At 42.1% G+C, this 24,898-nt stretch overlaps 1 protein-coding gene and 1 long non-coding RNA gene across 2 annotated transcripts in view; one reads left to right on the top strand and one right to left on the bottom strand.

The window, feature by feature from the left end:
• LOC310764994 overlaps nt 1-24,898 on the top strand; it is a 376,088-nt gene that overhangs the window by 306,798 nt on the left and 44,392 nt on the right. The gene's annotated exons all lie outside the window — the stretch shown is intronic.
• The window catches only part of PLPP3 (phospholipid phosphatase 3), a 64,983-nt gene continuing 45,651 nt past the window's right edge, over nt 5,567-24,898 (bottom strand). The window contains exons 3-6 of the mRNA XM_083619388.1: nt 23,774-24,057; nt 22,715-22,772; nt 13,896-14,072; nt 5,567-7,492 (exon numbers count right to left, since the gene is read on the bottom strand). Of these exons, the coding sequence (XP_083475514.1) occupies nt 7,367-7,492; nt 13,896-14,072; nt 22,715-22,772; nt 23,774-24,057 (645 nt within the window). The 3' untranslated portion in view covers nt 5,567-7,366. The remainder of the gene's footprint in view (nt 7,493-13,895; nt 14,073-22,714; nt 22,773-23,773; nt 24,058-24,898) is intronic.

Below are 24,898 nucleotides of genomic sequence, written 5' to 3'. Positions count from 1 at the left end.
GAGAGGGAAAGGATTTGGGGAACAGCTAAGAAAGTGAGTTGTAATTGAGAAGCTTGAAGAAATGGAATGTGCCTCATTAACAAATGAAAAATGACAGCTACCTGTAGTTAGCCATTGTTTTTCTGTTGGCTCCTATTGTGCGTTGGATTAGAGGTTGACTGTTTTGTCTCCGTTATAGTTTTACCAAAACGATGGTGCAAATAAGAACTATGGGGATGTTCCAAACCAAAGATCTGCCAGGATGAGCATGTTAGGATGTGATGAATCTCTCGCACAGTCGTCATCCCAGCTCAGCTGGATCCTAGCTCCATTCTGCTCCATCACACAACCTGGAAACCCAGCAGAACTTAATGCTGGCCAAAAAGGGTGGTATAAGTTAAACTCTGTTTTAAAGGGTTGTTGCCCCTCTGACAAGCTCGGACTGGCTCAGCAAGCAGTAATCTCACTCCTGAATGGGGTTCGGATCTGGCATACTTTATATTGTCTTAACTTAAAGTGGCATAAATTATGCTGGCTTCCCACAGTTAGGATTGCTCTCCTAGTTGTGATAATGGGGTATCTGGATTAAGTGTCCTCCTATGCCTAAGAGGCCATGAGATTCAATCCATCTTCAGCATTCCCACCTTCAAGAGGTCTATGATTGCCTGTTAAAAGTGTATAATTGCAAAAGTATCTCTTTACCTTGCTTTGTTCCTAAACCTGTAACTGAGAATTAATAACAGTGCTCTTATTAACCTTTAACGTATTTCCTTTGTGCTTAGCAATCTACCAAAATAGTATCCTTCTTTTGTTTCTGTTTACTTCCTTTAGAATTCTGGTATGGAACTCCTAGGGAATTTTAGGTCCATTGCCTACGCTGAACAGTCAAAAGATATTAAAAGTCTTCTAGCATTTCCTCTTCTCCCATGGAGTTATATCTACTATCTAGGACGTGATGGTCTCACTTGCAACAGTAAACAATTTGTTAAGCTTCTTCACAATAACAACATTGTCTGTCATTAGTCTCTATCTCTGTTTCCAAGTAGACCTGCTGACTCCTTGTCAGTTCCTTCATAGGTATTTAAAGAACATCTTAATGTTCATCTTGATTTCCTTTGCTATTTGTGCTCTATAACTATGGTCGTCATTCTCACTCCCAACTGCCTTCTACTTTATTTAACTACACAGTTCATCTTCAAGGTTACAGCTGAAGAGGGTAATCAGCAAGGACCCATTCTGTGGGAAGAGTACAGACAGATGCATCTTCAAAGGCAATCATTCTGAAGATGGTGACAAACTAAAATCTGTCCCCTGGTTTCAATAACTTTGCTTCACCTTGGGCCCAACCTCAAAATATTGCAAAATGTTATGGAACGAATGTGTTTTTATACCTTAAGCCCCTATCCATTGCATAGCCATCACCATTTTTGCACTGTATGAATAACTTTCTGCCTTTGTCTGCTCTAAACCTGCTGCCAATCAAATTCGATTTTAGGAGAGGCAACATCTTTTTCACATTTCTCACACTATCCATCATAATAATATAGCTTCTGTATGCGCCTCTCTTCTTTGTAATTCTTTCCTCAAGTAGTCCTACCTCTTAAATATATCCTCCTCACAGGAAAGATGTTTGAGTGCTTTACATCTTAGGTAAAGGTAAAAGGACCCCTGACCATTAGGTCCAGTCGTAGCCGACTCTGGGGCTGCGGCGCTCATCTCGCTTTATTCGCCGAGGGAGCCTGCGTACAGCTTCTGGGTCATGTGGCCAGCATGACTAAGCCGCTTCTGGCGAACCAGAGCAGCGCACGGAAATGCCGTTTACCTTCCCGCCGGAGCGGTACCTATTTATCTACTTGCACTTTGACGTACTTTCGAACTGCTAGATTGGCAGGAGCAGGGACCGAGCAACGGGAGCTCGCCCCGTCACGGGGATTCGAACCGCCAACCTTCTGATTGGCAAGCCCTAACCTCCTTTTCGTATATCTGCAGCTCAGCAATATCTTTTCAGCAAGGTGGGGATAAGAACCACACTTGGTATTCCACAAGTGATATACCAGTGGTTAATATAACAACGTTTTGATACCTGCTGCTTTACTTTCAGTTCCTTTCTTTACCTTCCTGTTTTCTAAATTGAATTTTCCCCTTATCCCAACACCAAACTAAAGTTTTCAGTGAGTGTTCATTGTGAGCCTTAGATCTATTGTAGCCAGTTTAGTGTCTATGTGGGAGAGATAATTCGTTTGTGATTCCACCTCTTGCTATGCTTGTTTTCTATTGAATTTTTTTTTATTGAATGGAACATTAAAGCTAGCATCTCCCTTCTGCAATTGAAGCAATACAGGCCCTAGTGACAGTCCAAAAGTAATTGGAAGAAAATATCTAGCTCAATCCAGTAGCTTTTCTTATCACAGTATTGCAATTTCTGAGCAATGGCACATTTTGAAACATATTTTAAAATGTATTTTGTAGGTACATTGTTACCCATAACTGCCCCCCCATGTTTTTAATTGTGTGTGATTTACCCACACTCATCCAGTTTGTATACATGGGAAAGTGTTTGGGGAGAAAATGGGTGCTCTTTAATTTCTAGGGTAACACTACTGCATGCCAACCTCACATTTTGACTGTTTGCATTAATGACTATAAGAAATCAAAATGATTAAAGGTTTTAGCCTTAATAGAACTGTTTGCTTTTGCAATCTTACTTGTTTCAGATCTCGATCAGACCAGATAGTCATTTCACTTTACTGTTATAATATTGCTTTGGCACAAATCTGGTGCAAGTATTAATACAAAATCAAGTTTCCTGTAGGGCAGTTGTTGGAAACGATCTTGAGACCAAAACCAAAATAATGTCAGTTTTCACTTCTATAGGTTCAGTGTAACATATACATATCTGGCAGGCTGATGGAGGAGACCACCCCTTGTGCGTATCTGTGTGCCAGGAAACCGGAAACCATGAGTTTGAATCTTGATTTTTATATAGAAGTTTTCTTGGATGCCTCCTAGCTTTTGACTCTTGCATTCTTAATGCCTGTTTGTGGATGAGAGACTGGATTTGCAGACATCTGCAACAGTCTCCAGATGAGTAACAGAACAATAAACAAGGCACCAACTTCTAGTGTTATTTGGAGCACCTGTAATGGATGGGGCAGCGGGGGTCTCAGCCTTCCTTTCTTCTTTTGCTTAAGCATTCCAGGGTTGATTAGTGTCCTTTCCTTTAATGAAATCATCTACCGTTATTCTCTGGTTTGGAGCTAACAACAGCAATTACATTAGTGCCTTATAGCCTCAGTGTTGAACACTGATCGTGAAAGGTATACAATGACGTATTATTCTGCTCCAGCTTGCAGAGACAACAGTGATCCACCTCCTTGCTGAGGATTTCCTAATGATTTCTACTCCAAATGCAACAGGAACATAGCAAGTTAATTTTCTTTTGCTAGTTTAAAATAATGTATTGCTAAATATTGGACTAGGGACACGGGTGGCGCTGTGGGTTAAACCACAGAGCCTAGGACTTGCCAATCAGAAGGTCGGCGGTTCAAATCCCCGCAACGGGGTGAGCTCCCATTGCTCGGTCCCTGCTCCTGCCAAACTAGCAGTTTGAAAGCATGTCAAAGTGCAAGTAGATAAATAGGTACCGCTCCCGTGGGAAGGTAAACGGCGTTTCTGTGCACTGCTCTGGTTCGCCAGAAGTGGCTTAGTCATGCTGGCCACATGACCTGGAAGCTGTACGCTGGCTCCCTTGGCCAATAAAGCGAGATGAGCGCCGCAACCCCAGAGTCGGCCACGACTGGACCTAATGGTCAGGTGTCCCTTTACCCTTTACCTTAAATATTGGACTAAAAATGGGAGGACTAACCCGCTAACCAAGTTTTAATCAGTATCTACCAATGTATATAATGATGGATCTAGAAGGTGCTGAAAAGGCAAAGGACACTCCAATTGCAGGCATGCTTGGGGGAAGAAGACTATCTGGCCCCATTTCAATCCAACTTTGGGCTCAAGTTCAGCAACAAAACTGCCTAACTCACCCTGGTTGAGTTTTGTTAGGAGAGTGACAGAGGAAGGACAACCTTGACGTTTCTCCTTAACCTCTCAATGTTTGATACCTTTGACCACTGCGTCCTCCCAGAGTGTCTTTGAGGGTTGGGAGTTGGGTTTTATCATGGTTCCACTCCCACCTCCAAGGCCAATTTCAAGAGTAGCAATGGGAGACTACTGTTCAGCATCATGCGAGCTATTTTGTGGGTTTCCCTGGGGGTAATCTTGTCCTCTGTGCTTTTCAATGTTTAAATGAAGCATGTCACCAGGGATTTGGTGTCCAGTGTTATCAGTATAGTGATGACACCCAACCCCCACTCTCCATTCCATCTCAAGTCTGGGAAGTAGGGAGAAGTCCAGTTCTGGATGGCATTGCACACCTTTGGAAGAAACAGGTGTGTAGCTTTGGAGCTACTCCTTGATCCATCTATATCAGTTGAGCCCCAGGTGGCCTCTGCGACCAGCTTTGGTTAGTTCATCAATTATGCCCTTTGCTAGATAGGGATATCTTGACCATAGCAATCCATGTTCTGATAATGTTCAGATTGGACTACATGAGAGCTACCTTTGAAGACAATCTGGAAGCTGCAACTAGAGCAGAATGAAGCCATGAGGCTGCTTGTGGGTACCTCTGCCAGACACATACTATGCACTCTTGGAAGTTCTCAAATTTGCTACTGAACCCAATTTAAGATGTTAACACTGGCATATGAAGTGCTCAGTGACTTGGGCCTCCAATGTTTGAAGAAGCAGCTCCTTCCACATTGACTTGTCTGGGAGTTGATCATTAGGAGAGCTCCTATTGTGTTGGACACCCCCCCCCCTTCTGTGGTTTGAGGGACAGTGGTGCATGAGGTCTTCTCTGTGGTTGTGGAGAAGCATCTAGCACAATCGACGTATGCTTTTCAATGATTGCTCAAGATGCACCTCTTTTGAGTGCACGTTCCTGCACTGCATTTCTACTATTTTGTCATTGTGACTTTATTTTATGATTTTAACATCATTTGAATTGTGATAGTTTTGTAACCCACCCTGCAACCATGTGGATAGTATAAAAGTTGAGCTCTTCTCTAATGGAGTCTTCTGCACAAACCTTCCATGGTGCTGATTTAGGACCCTAAACCGTGTTTTATATAAGTGACTTTTATTTTGTTCTGTGTATATTGCAATGTTTTTCATTGCTATGGCCGATGGCTGATGCAAATAAAGTTTCATTCATTCATTCATTCATTCATTCAACCTTGCATGTGCTGTCCAGTGTACCACTAAAGAATTGGCTCACCTGCCTCCATGCTGTTGAGGTCAATGCTCAAAACAGAACATCATTTGGGCTATATGTAAACAGCTTTGTAAAATATTCAACAGGTACTACTGAGCTGTATTCTACATAACCTCTCATCACCATTGGTATGTAGATATGCACAGAACACTAAACCCTTTTTGTGTAAAACATTTCCAAGGAAATATCAATCTTGCTATAATCTTCCATTTCATTTAGGCTCCAAGGAATAGTCAAAATGGAGAATATGGGTGCACAGCATTATTAATTTGTGCCTGAAACATTTATTTATAAAGCACATTTATACAGCATTTTTTTGTGTTTTTTTCTTTTGCAAATACAAACTTTAATTTTGTACTCTACAAAAAGTCTTGCATATTCCTCTTTTTACAAAAAAAGAAACATTACAAAAATACAGACAATTTAATATGGTTTTTATACAATTGTCTTTAGTTGTTACTTTCATTAAAATATTGCTACCACAGAACTACAATATTTTAGTCGACTATAAAAAATTAAGTCAATGCTTTTTGTTTTAAGCAGCAACATGTAAATAACACAGGTCAAAACACAGTTTATGATCATAGTGGATATATCTAAAATTGTTTCAGAAATAATATTTTACATAGTTAATTTTTAATGTTTTATACATTATTTATATAATATTTATATATATTTATATATATTTATATTTATAAAAAAAAATCATAGCTTGCTAGAATTGAAATGATAGGACGGAGTTTGCATGGCAAAGATGTGCAAAGGTCAGTCTGCCCTGGTTAGCATCAGCAGTTCAGTCCTTTTAAGGTTTTTAAGAACTGTCTTTTGGAATTACACCTGAAAGCCTAGAAGCGGGTCTCTTCCGGTTTACTTTCTTCGCGTGCCCTTGGTGTTGCTGAGAGCAGCATTTAGCCTAGTCTGTAATGAATAGTCGAAAATGATCCCTTTTCAAGCCATGGGAATTACAAAAGGGATTTGACTGAACATCAGGCTAAGACGGTCCCGCCCAGCAGTCCGCCCGATAGCTGGAGGAGTTGCGTTCTGAGTCTCAACCCCAGAGCCAATAGTGCTAACATAGATCAACAAGGCTGACCACAAACAAGGTATCCTCCGTATGTTATTTGAGTCAATGGTAAAAGGGGATTTTTTTTTAATTAAAAAAACTAGGCCACCAAGCATAACACTATGCAGGCTGGACAAATTCATACAGTACTGTTGACATTAGATATTAGAGGCATGGGTCCCATATTTCTTGTGTTGTCCCTTATTTGCACCTCCAACCTGCTCTCCAAAGTATTAGTGATGATAATAATTGTGAACATGGAGAATGTCATACAGAAAGTGAGGGATAGGTGAAAACAAATATGGAATGACTCTTTACAACCAGGGATACTGGTGAAGCAGGCTGGGTTGCATTTAGAAAGTGGATTCTACACCTAACTGGAAATAGAAAAATACTGTCTTACAGAATTGTGTAGTGGAAATAGGCACTTTTCTAACATTTTACTGGGTATACATCTCCGAAACCAAAAGTAAGTTCCGAATTGGAATGGAGATAAAGAAAACCAATAAAATAAGAGGTTACACTTAGAAAGTGATCACAAATCATGAATCAGTGCTTATTTTTCATAGATAGTGCTATAATCTAGTTGGCAAGGATTTTTCTCTCCCCTCTCTCACTTAATAGGAATTGAAAACTGTCATGGCAAATAAAAGAAGCAGAAGCAGAGATGGCCAGTTTCCTAGAAATCATTTAGTGTTCATTAAGCTATGAACAATTCAGCATTCACTACAACATGAACACTCAGCCAATTGCACATTTAGAATTCCTGCATCGTGTTTTGATTTATTTTGTAATTGTTGCCTTTGACTTACTTGAACAACACCCATTTTATGCAAATGTTGTGAGTGTAAAAAAGGCCACAGAGTCAGACCTCATTGGTCAGGCAAGAGTCTCTCCCTACATTCTACTGTCTGATGAGATTGAGAGCAGCAGGTAGTTGCTGTCAGCAGTCATTTTGCAAAAACAAAACAAAAAAAAAATATATATTTGTCAAATGTCTACACCATGTTGTGATGGTTGTTCCGATCAAGGATATCCACAGGTGAAAGTAACTCCTTCCGGATTGGAGGTGGGGGCAGAGAAATCTTTGTTTTCTCCTTGAAGAGGTCTGAGACATAGAACACCTGTAAATAAAATGAAAATATGCATTCAATATAAATATTCAGATTTTTATACCTGCTCCGGTTTATGTAAAGGAAATCTATATCCTCTATTAATAAGCATAACAGTTCTGAAGTTACACTATCCTGCTATAATGAGAACCAGACTGAAGGTCTTCTAGACTGGTCCATCAAAAAGCAAACAATTATTTCACAGGAGTCAAGCACTGCTAGATACCTAGCAGGGACAAAGGCCCAAGGCACAACTTTGCATAAATGTCTAGTGCCCCTGGTGGGGATCTCACTGGTATCAAATTTGCAGCATGCCCTGGTATTGTGTAAGCAAAGAAAAATAAATTATGCTTTCGAAAAAAGGGAAAGGGACAAGAGATCTATCTGGAATCTGCAAGAAATATCTGGAACTTGGGACACCTGGGATGCCCCTCTTAAGAGTGCCCAGCAGGAAAGAAAATCCTGATTAATGTAATTGGACAGTGTGATTGAGTATCACTTCTCACCTACTTTTTACTTCCAGTAGCACCTTAAAGACCAACTAAGTTAGTTCTTGGTATGAGCTTTCGTGTGCATGCACACTTCCTCAGATATCTGAGGTATCTGAGGAAGTGTGCATGCACACGAAAGCTCATACCAAGAACTAACTTAGTTGGTCTTTAAGGTGCTACTGGAAGGAAAAAAATTTTTTTGCTTTGACTATGGCAGACCAACACGGCTACCTATCTGTAACTGGAACTACTTTTTACTGATATGGAAAATACCTTTCCCTGCATTTCCTTTTCCACTGGATCTCACCCAGCACCCATTGGTTTCTTTCACTATTTTAATTCAAATACATTCACTGTGTGTGTGGAAGGGAGATGTACTGAGGGGATGGGAATTTTCTTAATACAGAAGTCTTGAAAAATGTTATTTACAGTTAAAAAACAACAACAACCCAGCACACAATCAAGAAGCTGTCAGCATCCATACCAAGAGTTCACATGGCTTCGCTTCCTCTGGCGATTTAAATGGACTAAAATTAAACTTCCCTTTGGAGTCAATTCTCCGTAATTCTTAGTCAGTCAGGGTAGCTTGATATTTCCTTGCCTTCCCACCCACCCGCATCCCCTTCCCTGCTGCCCTTTCCTCACAGCTAGAAAATTAAAGCTTAGTCAGGATGACTGTCCTGTCATTTTAAAGAAATAGTGTCAAGGAAGAGATATTCCCAACCACCTTTCCCTGAAATAATCAATGACGTATCCGCTCTTACGGATGTGAAAAGTCTCCCACTTGACAATTCAGAGAGGCAGCCACACAATAGGAAAGCCCTGGGAGGAAACTTTGACATCCTCCCTCAGCCAAAATCGTATCAAGTCCAGCATGACTGATGTACTTTCTCCCTTGCAAAATTTAACTCTGAAGCCAGAAAGGAAAAGGGTCAGACAGAATGCAGGCTCTGCTGACAGGAGAATAAGGCTCATCTCTGCTATTCAATGCTAGAGGCTTGGTACAAACAAATCCCAGCTATTAAACACATATAATATTTATATACAACAACAATCACACAAGCTGCTACAGAGTTGTTCACTGGCTGAATGACAATTGGTTTACTACTAATTTTCCAATTTCTTGAGCATTGTGGTGACTGGGCCCAGTGCCATGGGATGGTTGAAGATACAGTGAGACGTGGGCTCGCTCATCCCCACCCCCAAAATATCCTGTTTTCTGCAGGCTACTGCCATTGGTAATACTTTGAGTGAGTGGAACATACCGGACGAATGATGCCAGTGTCATTTGGTAGGCAGACTGGAGCTTCGTACTGCCGTCTAAATACTGTATATGTTGACGGGAGTCAATGGAAAGCCCAAGGCAATTCATTCCCACCTTACCTGCAGTTACACAGGGGCTGCAGAATGGGATTCCAATTAACCCAAGAGCTACTCACGACTCAAACAAGAGCAGCGCACCTCCCCAGAACATAGACTGCACATTCTGAAAAGCAGAACGTGTGGCTACATAACTCTAGACCCATAGCTGACTTTACAGGTGGGAAGTTTGTGATGGAATAGTTTGTGCAAAATGTTCCCTGGGTGCAAGGTGCCCCATTAACAACTACCTCTTCATCCTGCCTACCAGGAATCCCCAAAAAACAAGATACAGAAAAGATAATGGGGTTAAATAAAACAGCTGATCCATGAAATATGCCCATCTATTGACAAATGTAATTCCACGAAAACCCATCATTCTGTTCTGCAGTTGAAGTAACCAATGTGTGAGAGGCTCTTATTCCACCAGCGAATGTGTCCAGCAAGAGCATTATTGTTCATATGTTATGACCAAAAGCATTGCTTTTATACTGCTTTGAAGCTCTAGCAGGGTTAGAGAAGTTGTGCTCCTAATTCAACTTCCCGAGACTTCTATTAGTTAGGCTACTAGGCTTTTCAGAGTGAGAAATCACAAAGCATTTGATTGTTTTAAGAGACTGCTTGTTTTACTGGATGCAGATGTTTGCATTCAGGCTTCCAATTGTCTTGCTATGTTCCCAGATCAGTTAGTTTGTCATCTAAATATTAGCATTGAAGCAAACAGTTATTTCTCAGAGGAAACAGAACTCCACTCAGGAAAAAAATAGATGGTTGGCTGCAACCAAAGAAAAATAAATAGTAGTACCAACCTCTTTCCCTGGCTTATTTAAATTTCATGTTCTCTTTGAAGGCAACACTAGGGTTCCTGAACCAAAACTACAGTTCCTTTTTTCTGATTGTCAGCATATTAAGTCTCCTGTTATAATGAAGCTATATTAGAGATGGATAGGCATTCTAGACTTTCTTTTGGTTCTGGAGAAAAGGGTTTCTTACCCATTATAACACTAGCCCTTCATAACGAGAGGAAAAGGAGCTGTGAACTCCGGACAGCAAATGCTGTCTCTGACTGTCCTACTCAAATCAATGAGATTTAAATTAGTCAAGACCACTTCTGACTACTTGCTTTTGTTGGATGGTGTGCAGTACTTGTGGTTCATGCTTGTATTCTATCACTACTTCAAGAAACTTGTGATGGAGAATTGTAAGCGTCCCTTTGATTTTTGGGGGGAATAGGCATACTTGGTTTCTCTGTGTGTCTTCTAGATTTTGGAAGTATTTAAATCTTCATTTAATTTGAACACAACTGCTAAATGTCTGTACCCATTCATCCATTTCTGTAGTATGGCAGAAGCAAGAGTTGGAAGGCGATTTTGACGCCATGACTCTCATGTACCCACTTCCTAAGACTGGATTCAATCACGACGATATCCACATTCTATACCGAGAGCTCCATGACAAATCAATTTGTGGCAGGAGTGAGTAGCGGTTGCACGGTGGAAGTGGCAGATGGGGGATTAGGTTCAATCTGGCCTGTATTTTCTAACTGGATAAGTTATGGATGGAGTGTCATCTTGGCTTTCTTAGCCTTTGCTCTGCAGTTCATGGCGTGTGTGGCTTTAAATCAGATATTTGGGTAGTGGCGTTAATTCCCATTTAAACTGTATTTCACTTTTAGCAAGGTTTGAGGTTATAAAAACACTTTGAGAAATCATGAAACATGATCTCCTAAGGTTAGAACAGTGTGTTAAACCTTCCTAATGCTTCAGCTGCTTAACACAAAAAGAGAGAGGGGTAAATGCACAGAGTGTTTTTGCTTGGATTTATGCCACTTCCTGTGGAAGGTGCTCTCCACCCATAAAGAAAACTCAACAGCAGACGACTGGGAATGTGCTATATGATGCTGTAAGCTGGCAGCTCACCATTTCAACTGATCAATGCCCTTCTTAAATTCATTATATTAGAAAAGGCTTCACTTGGACCCAGAACATTTTAAGCAAACAGCTTAACATGAGATTAGGTGAATAGGAGAAGGAAATGGCTCCTAAGATTTGCATCTTCCCACAATTTGCCACAACACAATTATAGCCACCACAAAAGCGGTTCATAAAAGCGGTTCAGATTTCAGCCATTCTGATTGCATCTGAATTCCAAACAAAACAAGATCTTGTATGGTCTTGGATGAAACAAGTACTGCAACCCCCTTAGAGGCTAGCCTCAGCTACCGACACCTATTGCCAATAATCAGAAGAACTAAACTGCAAGAACTCTGGGTCAAAGGACAGAACATAAATTTTAAATAAATTCAGAAAAGTATATAAAGCACAGTGAAAAAGGTGAGGCTAGGGCTTTTCTAAATCTAAGTCTCATAAGCAACACTCAACTTGCTTATGAACATTTAGGCCATTCCTTAGGAGCTGGAAATTATGGGACGAAGTAGGGGAGCAGTAGTCACCCCTCTCTTCATTTCCTTTTCTACAGCCATGTCTTTTTTCCCCACCCCCCATGGCTGCACAAGGGCCAGACTAAAAGTGACCAATACCCTCTGCACATCCTGATGAAGGACTGAAGCATACAAAACGGCAGCAGCCACGGAGGGAAGGGGTTAAAAAGGAAGTGATGTACATGTGTGTGGTGTTTCTCAGGCAGCTGCTTCCTCTGTGGCCTTTATCTCGTCACAGGAAAGTCAGCCTATAGCAGCCAAACTCTCACCCCTCCTCTGGCCCAGTAAAACATGCCATCTGTTTACAGGTCAGGAAAACGGGGTCAGATTTGTAACTTGTCATTGGACAGGAAATGGTGAAAAGTGTCCTGCTCATGCATCGAGACCCTTATTGTCTGTCTGAAGCGTTTTTGCTGCAATGCATTGAGTTCATCTGCATCCTACTGCGCCCTAGCATTGCTTTCTTCTTCTTCTCTCTGTCCTCTTCCACCCTTTGGCAAAGTTTTTAGAGCAACTAACAGGAGAGCTTAGTCAAAGCCTTCCATATAAAAGGTAAAGGTACCCCTGCCCGTACGGGCCAGTCGTGTCCGACTCTAGGGTTGTGCGCCCATCTCACTTAAGAGGCCGGGATCCAGAGCTGTCCGGAGACACTTCCGGGTCACTTGGCCAGCATGACGAAGCTGCTCTGGCGAGCCGGCACCAGCGCAGCACACGGAAACGCTGTTTACCTTCCCGCTATAAAGCGGTACCTATTTATCTACTTGCACTTAAGGGTGGGCAGGAGCTGGGACCGAAAGACAGGAGCTCACCCCACTGCGGGGATTCGAACCACCGACCATGCGATCGGCAAGCCCTAGGCGCTGAGGTTTTACCCACAGCGCCGACAAAGCCACATGACCCAAATTGAAGCCCCTGAGCTGAAAAACTGTTTCGTTGTGCGAAAAAGTTGCCCAAAGTATTTTCTGAATATATCCAAGAGCTCCTTCCAGGGTGATCTTTTGTTTGTTTAACCCACTGAAATTACAATTGAGGTTCAATGTGTATGTGGGAGATGCAGGACTGGGGAAGAAGCGCTTGCTGGAAAACAAACTGATGGCCTGGGGGCATGGAGGGTGCTTATGCATTCTCTCTCCCCCCCCCCCCTGATTCTCTGGCAGTTTCTTTCTCCTTCCTAGATTCTCTAGGGGAAAACTGGTGGTTTTGGGAAGGAGTAAGCACCTGCCTGGCAAATCTCCCATATAAGTGCTATTCCTGTAATTGCATAGTCAAACTGCATCTTATGTGGGAACTCAGTTCTTGGAAATCCCCAGGTTTATTTACTTCACAAAATGCAGCTGGCCCTGATTCAGAGCACTGCATGGTGCTGATTGTGGAGTTGTGACCCCTTATCTCTATGCTGTGAAGCTCTGATAGCTTTCTCCTGAAGGTTGTGATGTCTCAAAAAGAGACGTTGATCTGGGCATGTTTTCTGGAGCTAAAAACATTTCTGCTTAGCTTTTCAATCTGTACTTGGGTACTGAGAGACTACATTGCTCACAGAATGCAAACAGTGGTTTGGTTAGCAATGGAATCAGTGGAGAAGAAAGAAAATACATATATATTCAGCTGCCTTTTGGGGTGTTTCAAAACTCAGGATGGGTGGGGGGCTGCTGTAACGGTTTACACATTCACCTGTGTGAACCACCCTGCTAATGTGCCCAGTCTTGTATGCATCCAAGGAGAACTCTTTTCCATGCACTAAACATCACCAATCTAATCCTTAGAGGGAAATTGTTTCACATGAACTTCACATGTTACATGTGAAAGGTTACTGTTTCCTATGTGTTTATCTTTTAGGTTTCTAACACTGCGTTGCACATTTGTTTTCCTTATTTAAGTCTCCATCCCTTTCTCCTTTCTTTGTTTAAGTCTATCCTTCCTTGGTTTTACCAACTCCTGCACAATGCCAGCAACACTCTCCCCAGTGAGGTCCACCTAGCACTGATACTACATTTCTGGTGCCATGGTAAAGCTTTTCTCTGCCCTTAGGATGGGCTTTAACACTCGAATAGTGCATCACTGTCTTATAGATAAGGTGCATGTGGTTGTTTAGTGAAACAATTCTATGGTATGACATGTCACTTACTATGCAGTAAGCCACCAGGGCCCCTTGTACGAAACCAGCCAAGACGTCTGTTGGATGATGTTTGTGGTCAGACACACGAGAAAGCCCTGTGTAAAAGGCCATCATAATCAGTGTGAACTGCAGCAGGGGACGCAGCAGACGGGCTCCTCTCCAAGTGAACCTGGCTTGCAGGTACAGCTACAAAGAAAAAAAAAAGGAAGGAGAAAGGCATTAGGATGCTGTCCTCGCAACAGTTGGCACCTGACTGCGGTGGAACAGAACTGGTGCCAGGTTTACAAAAACCTTTCTTATCAGGTAGAAAAAATGATCAAGGAAAGCCATAAGAAAGGTTTATACAATTATAAATAGTGTGTTAAAAATTGATAAAGAAAGCACACCATTCCCCAGTAATTGTAATCATAGGACTGTGGGTCGCTCAGTAAAGTCGGATGGCATGACAGACAAAAGAAGTTACGAAGATTGAGCCGAAGGTTTGAACTTGGGACCCAAATTTGGTCGACAAGGTGGGGGTTGAAATTCCTCTACCACCTTTTGCCTACTGCTGACACCTGTTTTGCAGTGTTGGTAGTGACAGCAGAGGCCCTCCCTGCCACACAACGCTTTTTTCCCCGGCTGCTATTTTGCTCTGCCCTGAAGATAGGTTTGTTTTCTGTTTGCCATAATACAATTATTAATCGTGTGTTAAAAATTGATAAAGAAAGCACACCATTCTCAGATGGAAAGTCCCCTCCCCTTTATAATTTTGGCTTCCCCACTTCTGAACATTTTCCACATCTGCAACCCCCTTTTTGAGATGAGGTAACTGGAACACTGCTGAATATTACTGCAAGTGCAGCTGCAGCATGGATCATAGCATTAAGATTCAGACCATCTTATGGTTTTTTTCCTAATTTGCTTTTAAATCCTAGCAGTGTTTATGACCACTTTGTGACTTGAACTTTTAAAATGCCTTGGACCTAAAATACAGTGTTCGAAATGATACTATTGCTTCAGCCAGGGAAAACGAACAAACAAATCAACAGCCAACCAAGGACTTGACCTGAAATGAAGTAGCTGAAATGATGTCAAACGGGTATTGTCTCCTGCCTCACCCCTCCCCACTTATCCTGGTCTGGTTTCCTCTTGAAAGTTGTGGGCACAACCTATTCCTCGAGTTCCTGTGGGAACCTTGGGAAGCCAAAAAGGGAGAGGAAGAGGCAGCAGGAAAGGCAGAAACGTTTGCCCACAAATCAAAGGAGCTGGAGGCTAACCCAATCTGAAATGCAGGGCGAGGGGAGTCTGAACATGGCCAAGTCCTCCCATTATGGCTGCCTTCCCTTAACACAAGGCAGGGAGATGAACGTGACAAGGTCACAGCAATGCCTGCTTGTATAATTGATGCAGTAAAAGTTTACAGTTGGAGGAAAAGCGAGGCACTGTAGTCTGATCACTGCTTACAAATCAAGACATGAATTAGGGTGGGCTCATTCTTAAGCCAATAAACCATGGTTTCTCAGTCCAATATTTTTATGTCTGGACTGGGACATTTTTATGTAGTTGCTTTGTTGAACCTGCCATTGGTACAAGCCAATCAGTATATTTTCAGAAGAAAACAGTGCATGCCAGTAGTCTGAGAGAAGAAGGTCAGGTCTAAACTTAAGAGAGCTCCTGCAAGCAAGGCAGAATTTTACCAGATACAGCTGTCTCTACTATGGCATTTCAGTTCTGAAAGAGGCTGTACCTATTGGAATTCTCCCTGGTCACAGAATCATAGAATTGTTTTATCTAAGCCTGAAGGTATAAGAGCCCATTCAGTCATTAAACAGTTTAGAATCATCCTTCAACATAATATCAATTATTTCCCTTTCGATGAAACTTTAAATCACCATATTTGCTGAAGAAATATGGAACAAATGTGGAAGGTTAACTAGCCCGATCTTGTGTTCTTTTTCACAAAACCCACCCTGTGCTGTCATCTTCTGCCCTCTTTACATCCGAAAGGTTTTCATTATAAAGTGAAACCAAGCTAAAGAAAACAAACACTTAATGTAAAAAAACAAAAAACAAAAACGAACAACCCAACTGAACTGAAGTTGTTTTTACAGCAGACAAAAAGCGAATTACAAGTGGTTTTTACTCAAGTCTCTATATACTGCTAACTCAGTCGTGGGAGGTTTACAGAGGCGCCAGTGTGGTGTTTATATAGTAACATGAAATGAACAACTGCCACTTGCAGACCAATAAGCTGCAGTGGGAAAAGTGGCGGCCAATAGCACAGAGGAGAAAAGTGTGACAAAACCAAAGAGGGAGGGAAGACAGCAATGACCTCGTGGCCAGATGTAGCCAGGGTTGCTGGAAAACCTCTCTCATATAAGAAATCTGGCAGTGGCAACATCACAACAGAGCAGACCGCTCTCAGGGCAACGTGCAGCAGTTCTGCGGCCAGGGGACTTCCAGTGATGTTGGTGGGAATGTCTGTGGTTAGTCAGGGATCCCAAGCAAATAAAAATGAGGGGCTCATGTTCCCTTAACAAGTGAGGAGGAGAAAAATATTTATAGTTGCTTACATTTTTGTTACTTTTCAGAAGGTTTGGCTATAATAATAATAATAATAATAATAATAATAATAATAATAATACCACATACAACATATGGTTGTTGTAAGAAGGGCTTTCATTCCATTTTCAGACAGTGGCTCAAAGCAGCTAAATCCACCATTTTCAACGTTTATATCACATGTGAATGAATACATGTGTCATCAGTGCTGTTTTTCTAGAAAGAGGTGCCAGAACTTACCATGAACGACTCCCTTGTTCTCTTATAAGGGCAATGGTGCCCACCTGAGAGGTGCCGGAACTGAGTTCCAGTGAGTTCCAGCTGGGGGGAAAAGCTCTGCGTGTCATGAAGTTTATACAAGTAAACTCATGCTACCAGTACCAGCTGTGTGAAGGCATCTTTGTTACTTCATAGTACTGCTCTGGGGAGATTTTGTGTTGTTTGAAAACACTTTGGAAAGATGGAGAGGCTACTGGACAATCTGTTTGGGGTGGGAAAAGATGTGGTCAACCACACACACTCCCCTCATAAGCCCTTGACAGGTAAGCTCCGTTTGACACAACTGTAACCGTGACCCATATTCAAACTCTAAAGTGTTAGGCTCTAAAGCTGTCAGGGTTGCCTAACCTACATCAAAAATTGCTGTGGGGATGAGTAAGAACAAACTGTAGAGTACACTGCTGATTGAGAAATGCTTACATTAATGATTAACAGTTTCTGAAGTACTGTAGGAAATTTTCAAATGAATGAGTACCTGCATCTGGCCTCATTTGAGCAGATGGGTTAGAGGCACACAAAAGAGAGTAAAGGGGGGGAAATCATTCCCTTTTGTTGAGTCTGGGGCTTTGAAATCAGTCACTGATATTTATCTAATGACTAACAGATTGGCCATGATCCCACTGAAATAGAGTCAGAAGTTTGCTATTTGGCGTTCTTGCAGACATGAACTCCACTGTTCATCTGGCTGTTAGAGTAAGTATAGCACAGCCCTGGGAACTAAAACAAGTAGCATTTAAGGTGGCCACCTCAGGAGTTTATTTCCTAACCCCGCATGGCACAACGACATAAATGTCAGTGAAGTTATATAAGACATTAATCCAGCAGCTGTTTTCAAATTTGGCTGGCACAATGCAACACCCTGTGGGCAACATTACCTGGCTTACTCTAACAACCCCTGGAGTCGGGACACATTTATTTAGAAAGCTAAATGCTACCTAGATCAGGCTTCCTCAACCTTGGCCCTCCAGATGTTTTTGGCCTACAACTCCCATGATCCCTAGCTGGCAGGACCAGTGGTCAGGGATGATGGGAATTGTAGTCTCAAAAAATCTGGAGGGCCAAGGTTGAGGAAGCTTGACCTAGATGGTGTTCTTCCACATAAAGAGGAGAGAGTAAATGTGTGGGTATTGTTGGACTGGCCTTAGTAGTGTCTGAACTGGGCAGAGGGAGCAGCAGCAGGAAACTAATGCAATTGCTTAATGGAATGTCATTAAGTCAAGAATGAGCTTTGGCCCAGCACATCTGAACACTCCTGTGAAGAAGCTTCCCTATGTCATTGTGGGGTTTCCTTTGGAATTCAGGATTCATCTGAATCCAATGCACACTCCTAATACACAACGCAGATTCCTGTTGCAAATCAACTAAAACCATAACACACACCTTTTCTTACCTCCTGCATTGAGCAACAAGAGACCAACCCACGGCTCTCCAAATAATATACGAGACTTAAAATAGATGCGCAATGCATACGCTTCAAATGTTACAGTTTTAACTGGAACAAAACATGAGTCTATAATAGACTCATTCAAAAAACAAACAAACCCCCAAATGTATCAAGCAGTATGAAGAGCACAATGCTGAACTTGTAGGATCCAAAAAAATGCAACCCTGACAAATTTAATGAAGATCCACTCCCTACAGGACTGGAGTGCAAGAGAGAGAACCCTACAGGCAAAACTGGATCAACCGTGACAGCTTCTTCTACCTGAAGTCAAATGAGAGTAGAGGAAAATTAGCACCTTGTGGGAGAGTTTGACATTAGTCAGCACTTCAAGGTGGTTTTCATTTTGTTTTTTGTACGAAAGCAGCAGAGCAGGTTTTTATGATACGGTGTGCCAGGCCCACAAAGCCTGTAAAATTGCTTCTCTGCAGGTTCAGAATCAGCAATTGCCTGGGTGGGGGCAGTAGCGTACAGTGGTAGGGGCAGAGAAAGAGTCCAATTTTCAGTAAGTTGAAACTCACACAGACAGCCTCCAGTTTTGCAGAAATTACATGCTTGTCTGTACATGCCATTTTCTTTAATGAATCCAAAACTAATAGTGACTCATCTAAGTCAAAGGTGACTTCTCTGAATGTTTGGGGAGCTCCCTGCCACATTCTAGCCTCCTACTTTCTGCAGCAACCATTTCCAAGGATCAAATTTGAACATTTATGAGCCAAACTAGCTGGGCACATTTCACGAACACCTTTCCCCCTATTGCCTGCACCCCTCCTTTTCTTTGACCGTTATTTGGTGGAAGGAGAGTGAAAAGTGTTTAAATGATTGCAGAAACCCCCAAATGTACTCAGGACTGCCATGCTGTCCCCTGACAAGTGCCTCTTCCCAGTACAGTGGTACCTCGGGTTACATATGCTTCAGGTTACATACGCTTCAGGTTACAGACTCCGCTAACCCAGAAATAGTACCTCGGGTTAAGAACTTTGCTTCAGGATGAGAACAGAAATGGTGCTCCGGCGGCACGGCGGCAGCAGGAGGCCCCATTAGCTAAAGGTTAAGAATAGTTTCAGGTTAAGAACAGACCTCCGGAATGAATTAAGTACTTAACCGGAGGTACCACTGTACAGCCAAAAATAAAAAGAGCCTCTTCCAAGTACATTTTGGGCAGATGTGGTGCCCATCCTATCTCCTCAGGTCACAATACACTCAGAAAAAAAGAGGGGGGGACTCTTCACAATCCCAATGGCACTTGCTCTCGTATCAGCCATCCTCTAATGGAGCAGTGAAGCTGCCATTTAGCCAGTGAGAATTGACTATGTGATGATATTACCAGTGAAGCAAATTCAGAGTGAGGACATTTTTTAAAAAAAAATAAAAATCTGTGTTAGATTTGTTTGTCCTGAATGACAACACCAACTAGCTAATTCTCACTGAATACATTGGGGGAGGGGGGAAATGGTGCCAAATAAGCAATTGAGTAGCACTGTGAATGGAGCATAGCACAAAAGATGCTATGTCCCTTCACCTCAACACCCTCAGGTGCTAAATGCATATAATGACAGCGCCAAGTGTAATATCTCTGAGGAGAGCATTCCACAATTGGGGAGCGACCACAAAAAAGACTTGTTCTTGTCTAGCCACTCTTTGCTCGGAGTAGGGGCACAAAGAAGGGACTCAAGATGATGTTGGCTGAGTCCAGATAGGTTCATATGGGGAGATGTGGTCCAGAAGGTATTTGGGTCATGAGCTGCATAAGGCTTTGTAGGTCTAAACCAGCACTCTGAATTGAGTGTAGGAAGTAACTGGCAGTGAATGAAGGTGGATCAGGATTGGTGTTATATGACCAAACATCCTACTCCCCCCCTTCAACAATTTGGCTGGTGAAATCTACACTGGCTGCAGTTCTGAACTATCTTCAAAGGCAGCCCCGTGTATAAGGCATTGCAGTAATCTAAGCTAGATCTTACCAGAGCACCTTCTAGGTTAGATTACTGTTGACCTTCAACTGCCGTTATCTCGGACTACCGGCCATGTTGTTTGGGATTACTGGAAGTTGTAGTCCAACAAGATTTGCAGGGCCACAGAATAGGCTCCCCTGCTGCAGAACATTCAGCTCAGTCCAATACATTAATATAAGTCTACCATTTTGTGAATTCTCCATTAATTGCTTTGGTTATTACACTATATAGTGCCATATAATCACCATTTTGTTTTCACCTCAGTCCAAACAGTACAGAAGGTCTTCATACTGTTCCTCCAAGTTTAAAATCAGTGAACATCAATGGCCTCTAAAGAGGTCCTGGAGAGTTTAGCGGGGTGTAGACATATAGGGTGGGAAATGGTGGAACGATTTCATGGCAAATGGAAGTGGTGATAGGTAAAACAAATCATTTATTCTGAAGTCCTTGAGACCAGCTCCATTGCTATAACCAAAGGACACACACTCACTCACTACTGCTATGATTATTCTTATATTTTTTTTAAGAAGGAGGAAGGGGGGGGGACAAAAAATGAGCTTTAGCCTTTTTCATGTTGCAAATCCACCCGCCTCCAGTTCACTGGCAATGTTATTTTACCATCACTGAGAGGAAATGGTGTAAATGTTTACGGAATAACTTTGAAACATTTAAAGAAAAGTGAGAGAAAAATATGGGGAAATAAATTCATGCAGACTCCTAAACAGTCTGAAAGGCATGGTAATTAAATTATGGAGGCTGCTTCCATCATAAAGAGTAAAAGGGAAAGGGGAGGGGAAACAGCAGGGAGCTGTGTGTTAATTTATCTTTTGGGGCAGCAAAGAGAAGGAATTGTGTTGCAGAAAGCCTACACATATATATCTACTTATGTTTAATGTTTTTATAAGTTCAGGTCTGGGTTCTCCTCCCCCACCTGCCCCCAAATTTCATATCTAAGGTTACAGGAGATTCAGGGCCCACAGATCTTTTGAAATAGTCTCAGAAGAAGAAAAAGCTTTCCCTTAATTACATTTACCACAAATCACTCCCTAAATCTCTCTCCCTTTTCCTTCCAAAGAGCTTAGGGTAGTTCCACCCATAATTGACCTGTGCCGTGCTCTTTTCACAAGCTCTATCAAGCATGCTTCCAGCAGCTACAGTCAGGAAATACTCTGGCATAACAAGCTGAGGAAAGGAAGGGCAGAGCCATTTTTCATTGACAAAGAAAAACAAGACCAGCCCCATAGTTTTGGATGAAACTATGTGGGCTAGTAAGTCCACCTGCCCTGCTTCCTGAAGAGCTACTCAGAAAGCAGATTACTTTTTTTAAAAAACCTAATGAAACAGATAATTATGATTTTGAATCAATGTAGGTAAATGACAAATAAAGCAGCCTAACATTATCTCAATTATGTTGCTTGGCAAAATGAAATACACGCAGGCTTACATTCCTTGAGCTTTGCTTGCTCTTGCTTTTTCTAGTGAAACTGAGATCGAAACAAGTAATGCAGATGTGGTTCTTTTTTGGCAGGATAAACATTGCAAAGAAACAAGAAAGTGCTGGTCTATCTAGCTCATTATTGCTTACACTGCCTAGGAGTCTTTTCCAACTGTACCTAGAGAGGCTGGGGAATTCAATTTGGTCCCCTCTGCTTGCAAGGCAGATGCTCTGCCTAGCTCTCAGCTATGGCTGTTCACGCCAACTTCTTGAAACCACAGCATCCAAATGCCTCTGCAGCACACCTGTTTTATAGGTCATAATCCTATTCCATAGGTCATAATTCCCAACTCGAAGATGAGGAACAAATCAGGCTGATGTCTGATGTTACTCTCTGATGCACATTCAATACACATTGCTACCTTCATAAACAGGGCCGTCTTACCCATAGGCACTGGGGGTGCAGGGCACCCAGGCACTGGGCTCTCAGGGGTGCCAGGCTGAGAGTCCGGGGCCCGAGAGTTGAGTCCAGGGAAGAGCCCGTCCATTGGTCAGAGCACCATGGCGGGCTCTTCTGCTGCGGGAGGCTCTGCACCACGAGTTTCGGGGCGACCAAGCCAGAGAGATGCTGAGGTGGCCGGCCAGCTCCGCCCTCCTGCGTGCTGGGGACTGAGCAACCTGGGGGGTGGGGCGCCGGGCAGATCTTTGCAGCCCGGCGCCACATATGCTTAAGACAGCCCTGTTCATAAACCATGGTTTATGGTAATGTTGGGCAGTAGTATTTGGCCCAGCGATTTTCACATTTTGGGGAAAGGGGTTTAAAGAGAAAAAAGAAAAGAAAAAGAAATTTTTAAAACCTCTCAGTCACCTTTCATTAAGGTAAGCCAAATGGCCAGATGTACAAAAAAGCTCTTAGAATTGCCCCCATACATATACACACACACACACACACACACACACACGTGTGTGTGTGTGTGTGTGTGTGTGTGTATAATTTGATTTCTTTGGTCCGGGGCGGGGGCTGTCACCTGAACACTACCACCCAATGTAATGTCAAAAAACAAAGCTGGGCTGAAAACTTTGGCCCCAGCATAAGCATTTACTCATTTCTCACACTGCCTTAAGAAACATTGATAAAACATGATTTCTTAAAGGTACATGACCTCCTACTTACCACCAAATAAAGCATGGTATAGAGGGAGAAGGAAGCATGTCCAGAAAAGAATGATTTCCTGCAAAACAAAAGAAGCAAAGTAGCACACCTGTTACTGGAGCAAATGGCCAAATACTTTGGTTTTCTGTACAACACCTTTGCACAGTCATCAATAAAATCAAGTTTAACTCTCAACCCCTAAAATACCAAAACAGGAACAGCAGTTTAAAATTACTTAAGGATATGAAATTAAACAGTCCACACTGCCTGTCTATGTTTACTTATTTATATGTCTCTAAGATGTCTCCTCCTCCCTACACATATATACTCATAGAGATGGCAATTTTAAATAAAATTCTGGCATGCAGCCGTGCGGCCCAGGGCACTTACGTAGCAGGTTTTACCATCTCCTAGTGCATAATCAGTTGGTCTCGCCTATCTTCTTGAGGCAGTTTGGAACAGCAAGTTTTTTTAAAAAGTTATGATTTAATCTGTCTTTCTTGATATGGAAAGTTTTCTGAAATTCCTTTACTTTTTTTGTTTTGTTATTAGTGACAAAAGTACAGGTGCTTATCTTTATAAGTGGACTCAGATATTTGCTACAAGGCTACATAGCTTATCTGAATTAAGTTACACCTTCCTCAAAAAATGCTTCCTTTGTAAGCAGCAGTGATTTTTATAAAGTTAAGTGTATCAAATTCTTTTAGTTGTCCCCCCACCACCCAGCAGCTTTTTATAATCTTTCTCACCTTTCCATTCTTACGTTCTTCCCTTGGACAATTATCCATTGTTTGTTTAAGGAAATATACTTGCAAATCTATCATTGAAACAGTGATATTACTACACCCAGTGCAAAGGAATAAAAATTGGACAAATGACTTGCAAACTTGCATGGAGGTATCAAGACTAAAGGAGAGCTATTACGTCTTTAAATTTACGGTTGAGAAAGTCAACCGCTTGCTCATTCATTCAGGTTCCTCTGCCATTTTTCAAGGTGATTATGTAGGCAAACGAGGGTATCATTTTTATTCAAGTCACAACACACTATTTCCGTTGGAAAGAGAGAGAAAAAATTCTCACCTGGCTTCCTGAACTTTGCTTTCGTCATCGTTAAAGCACTGGTACTCTTGGATATAACCCTGAGAGCAGTTGATTAGTGTAAAATTCGGCCGGCAAACCGCAATAAAATTGGGCCTCAAACGTCCAACAGACACTTTGGCGATGTCTGTGAAAGACTGGCTGATGGCACATCCAAAGGCAAAGCAACCCACTTGCTTGTACAGAGCTGCCACATAGGGGTTCTGGATGAAGGATCGGGATGTTTCCTTTAAACAATGGATCCGATAAAACTCTCCTATTATGATCTGTAAGGGAAAGATACGTATATGTTTAAGATAAGAAATTGTGCATCCTTCATGAGCAGGCCACATGTCAATACAATTTTATCGGAACAGAGCGTACAGGTGTAGCTTTTTTAGATATCCCATTTCTCCCCTCAGAAACAATCCCACTTCACTGTATGATTAATCTGGGGGAGACAGAGGATCATGGCGCCTCTCCGTCTCCACCCACTGTTGAAATGGGCGCAACATATACACTTGCGTTCCATTTCGTCAGCTTGCTAAAGTTCATGGGCTTGCTTTGTTATGCTGGGCCAAGTTTCTGTGATTCCCTCCTCTTCCCCCCGGTAATTATTTAGGGTCTTTATTTGAGAAAAACATTCAAATGGCACCTAGTAACTCCCCTGTGAATGCAGCCAAAATGACAAGGAAGGTACTTATTAGTATAGAGACAGACAACATTCCCCAAACAATTTACACGTCCCAAAGTTATTACTAGAGCCTATCTTATAAGTACAACTTGGAATGCAATAATAAATCAGAAGGCTTTGGGGGAATCTCTTACAATTGCAAAGGCTGCAAAACGAGAGCAATCATAGTAACTGTTATTCCATGCCTTAGCTTACAGGCAATGATGACAAGCCCAGTGATATCATTAGAAAGAACTTGTCTAGCTGCTTTCCTTGGACGATCCTATCTAGTTCTAAACACCAAAGGAAAAGAATCAAATCTAACTGATGTGGGTGCTTTTGGCATCTTTATATATATATATGAGTCATTGGGCAATTGCACCTCAGACAAAGCTGGAAATAAGCTGCAGGTGTAGCCAAAAATAGCAGGCAATTCCACAAGCACAACAGTTCCT

The sequence above is a fragment of the Podarcis filfolensis genome (assembly GCF_964270895.1).
Source record: "Podarcis filfolensis genome assembly, chromosome: 6".
NCBI classification, from domain to species: Eukaryota; Metazoa; Chordata; class Lepidosauria; order Squamata; family Lacertidae; genus Podarcis; species Podarcis filfolensis.
Note: the sequence above shows the minus strand (reverse complement) of the source record. Positions and strands in the feature narration are given on the sequence as shown.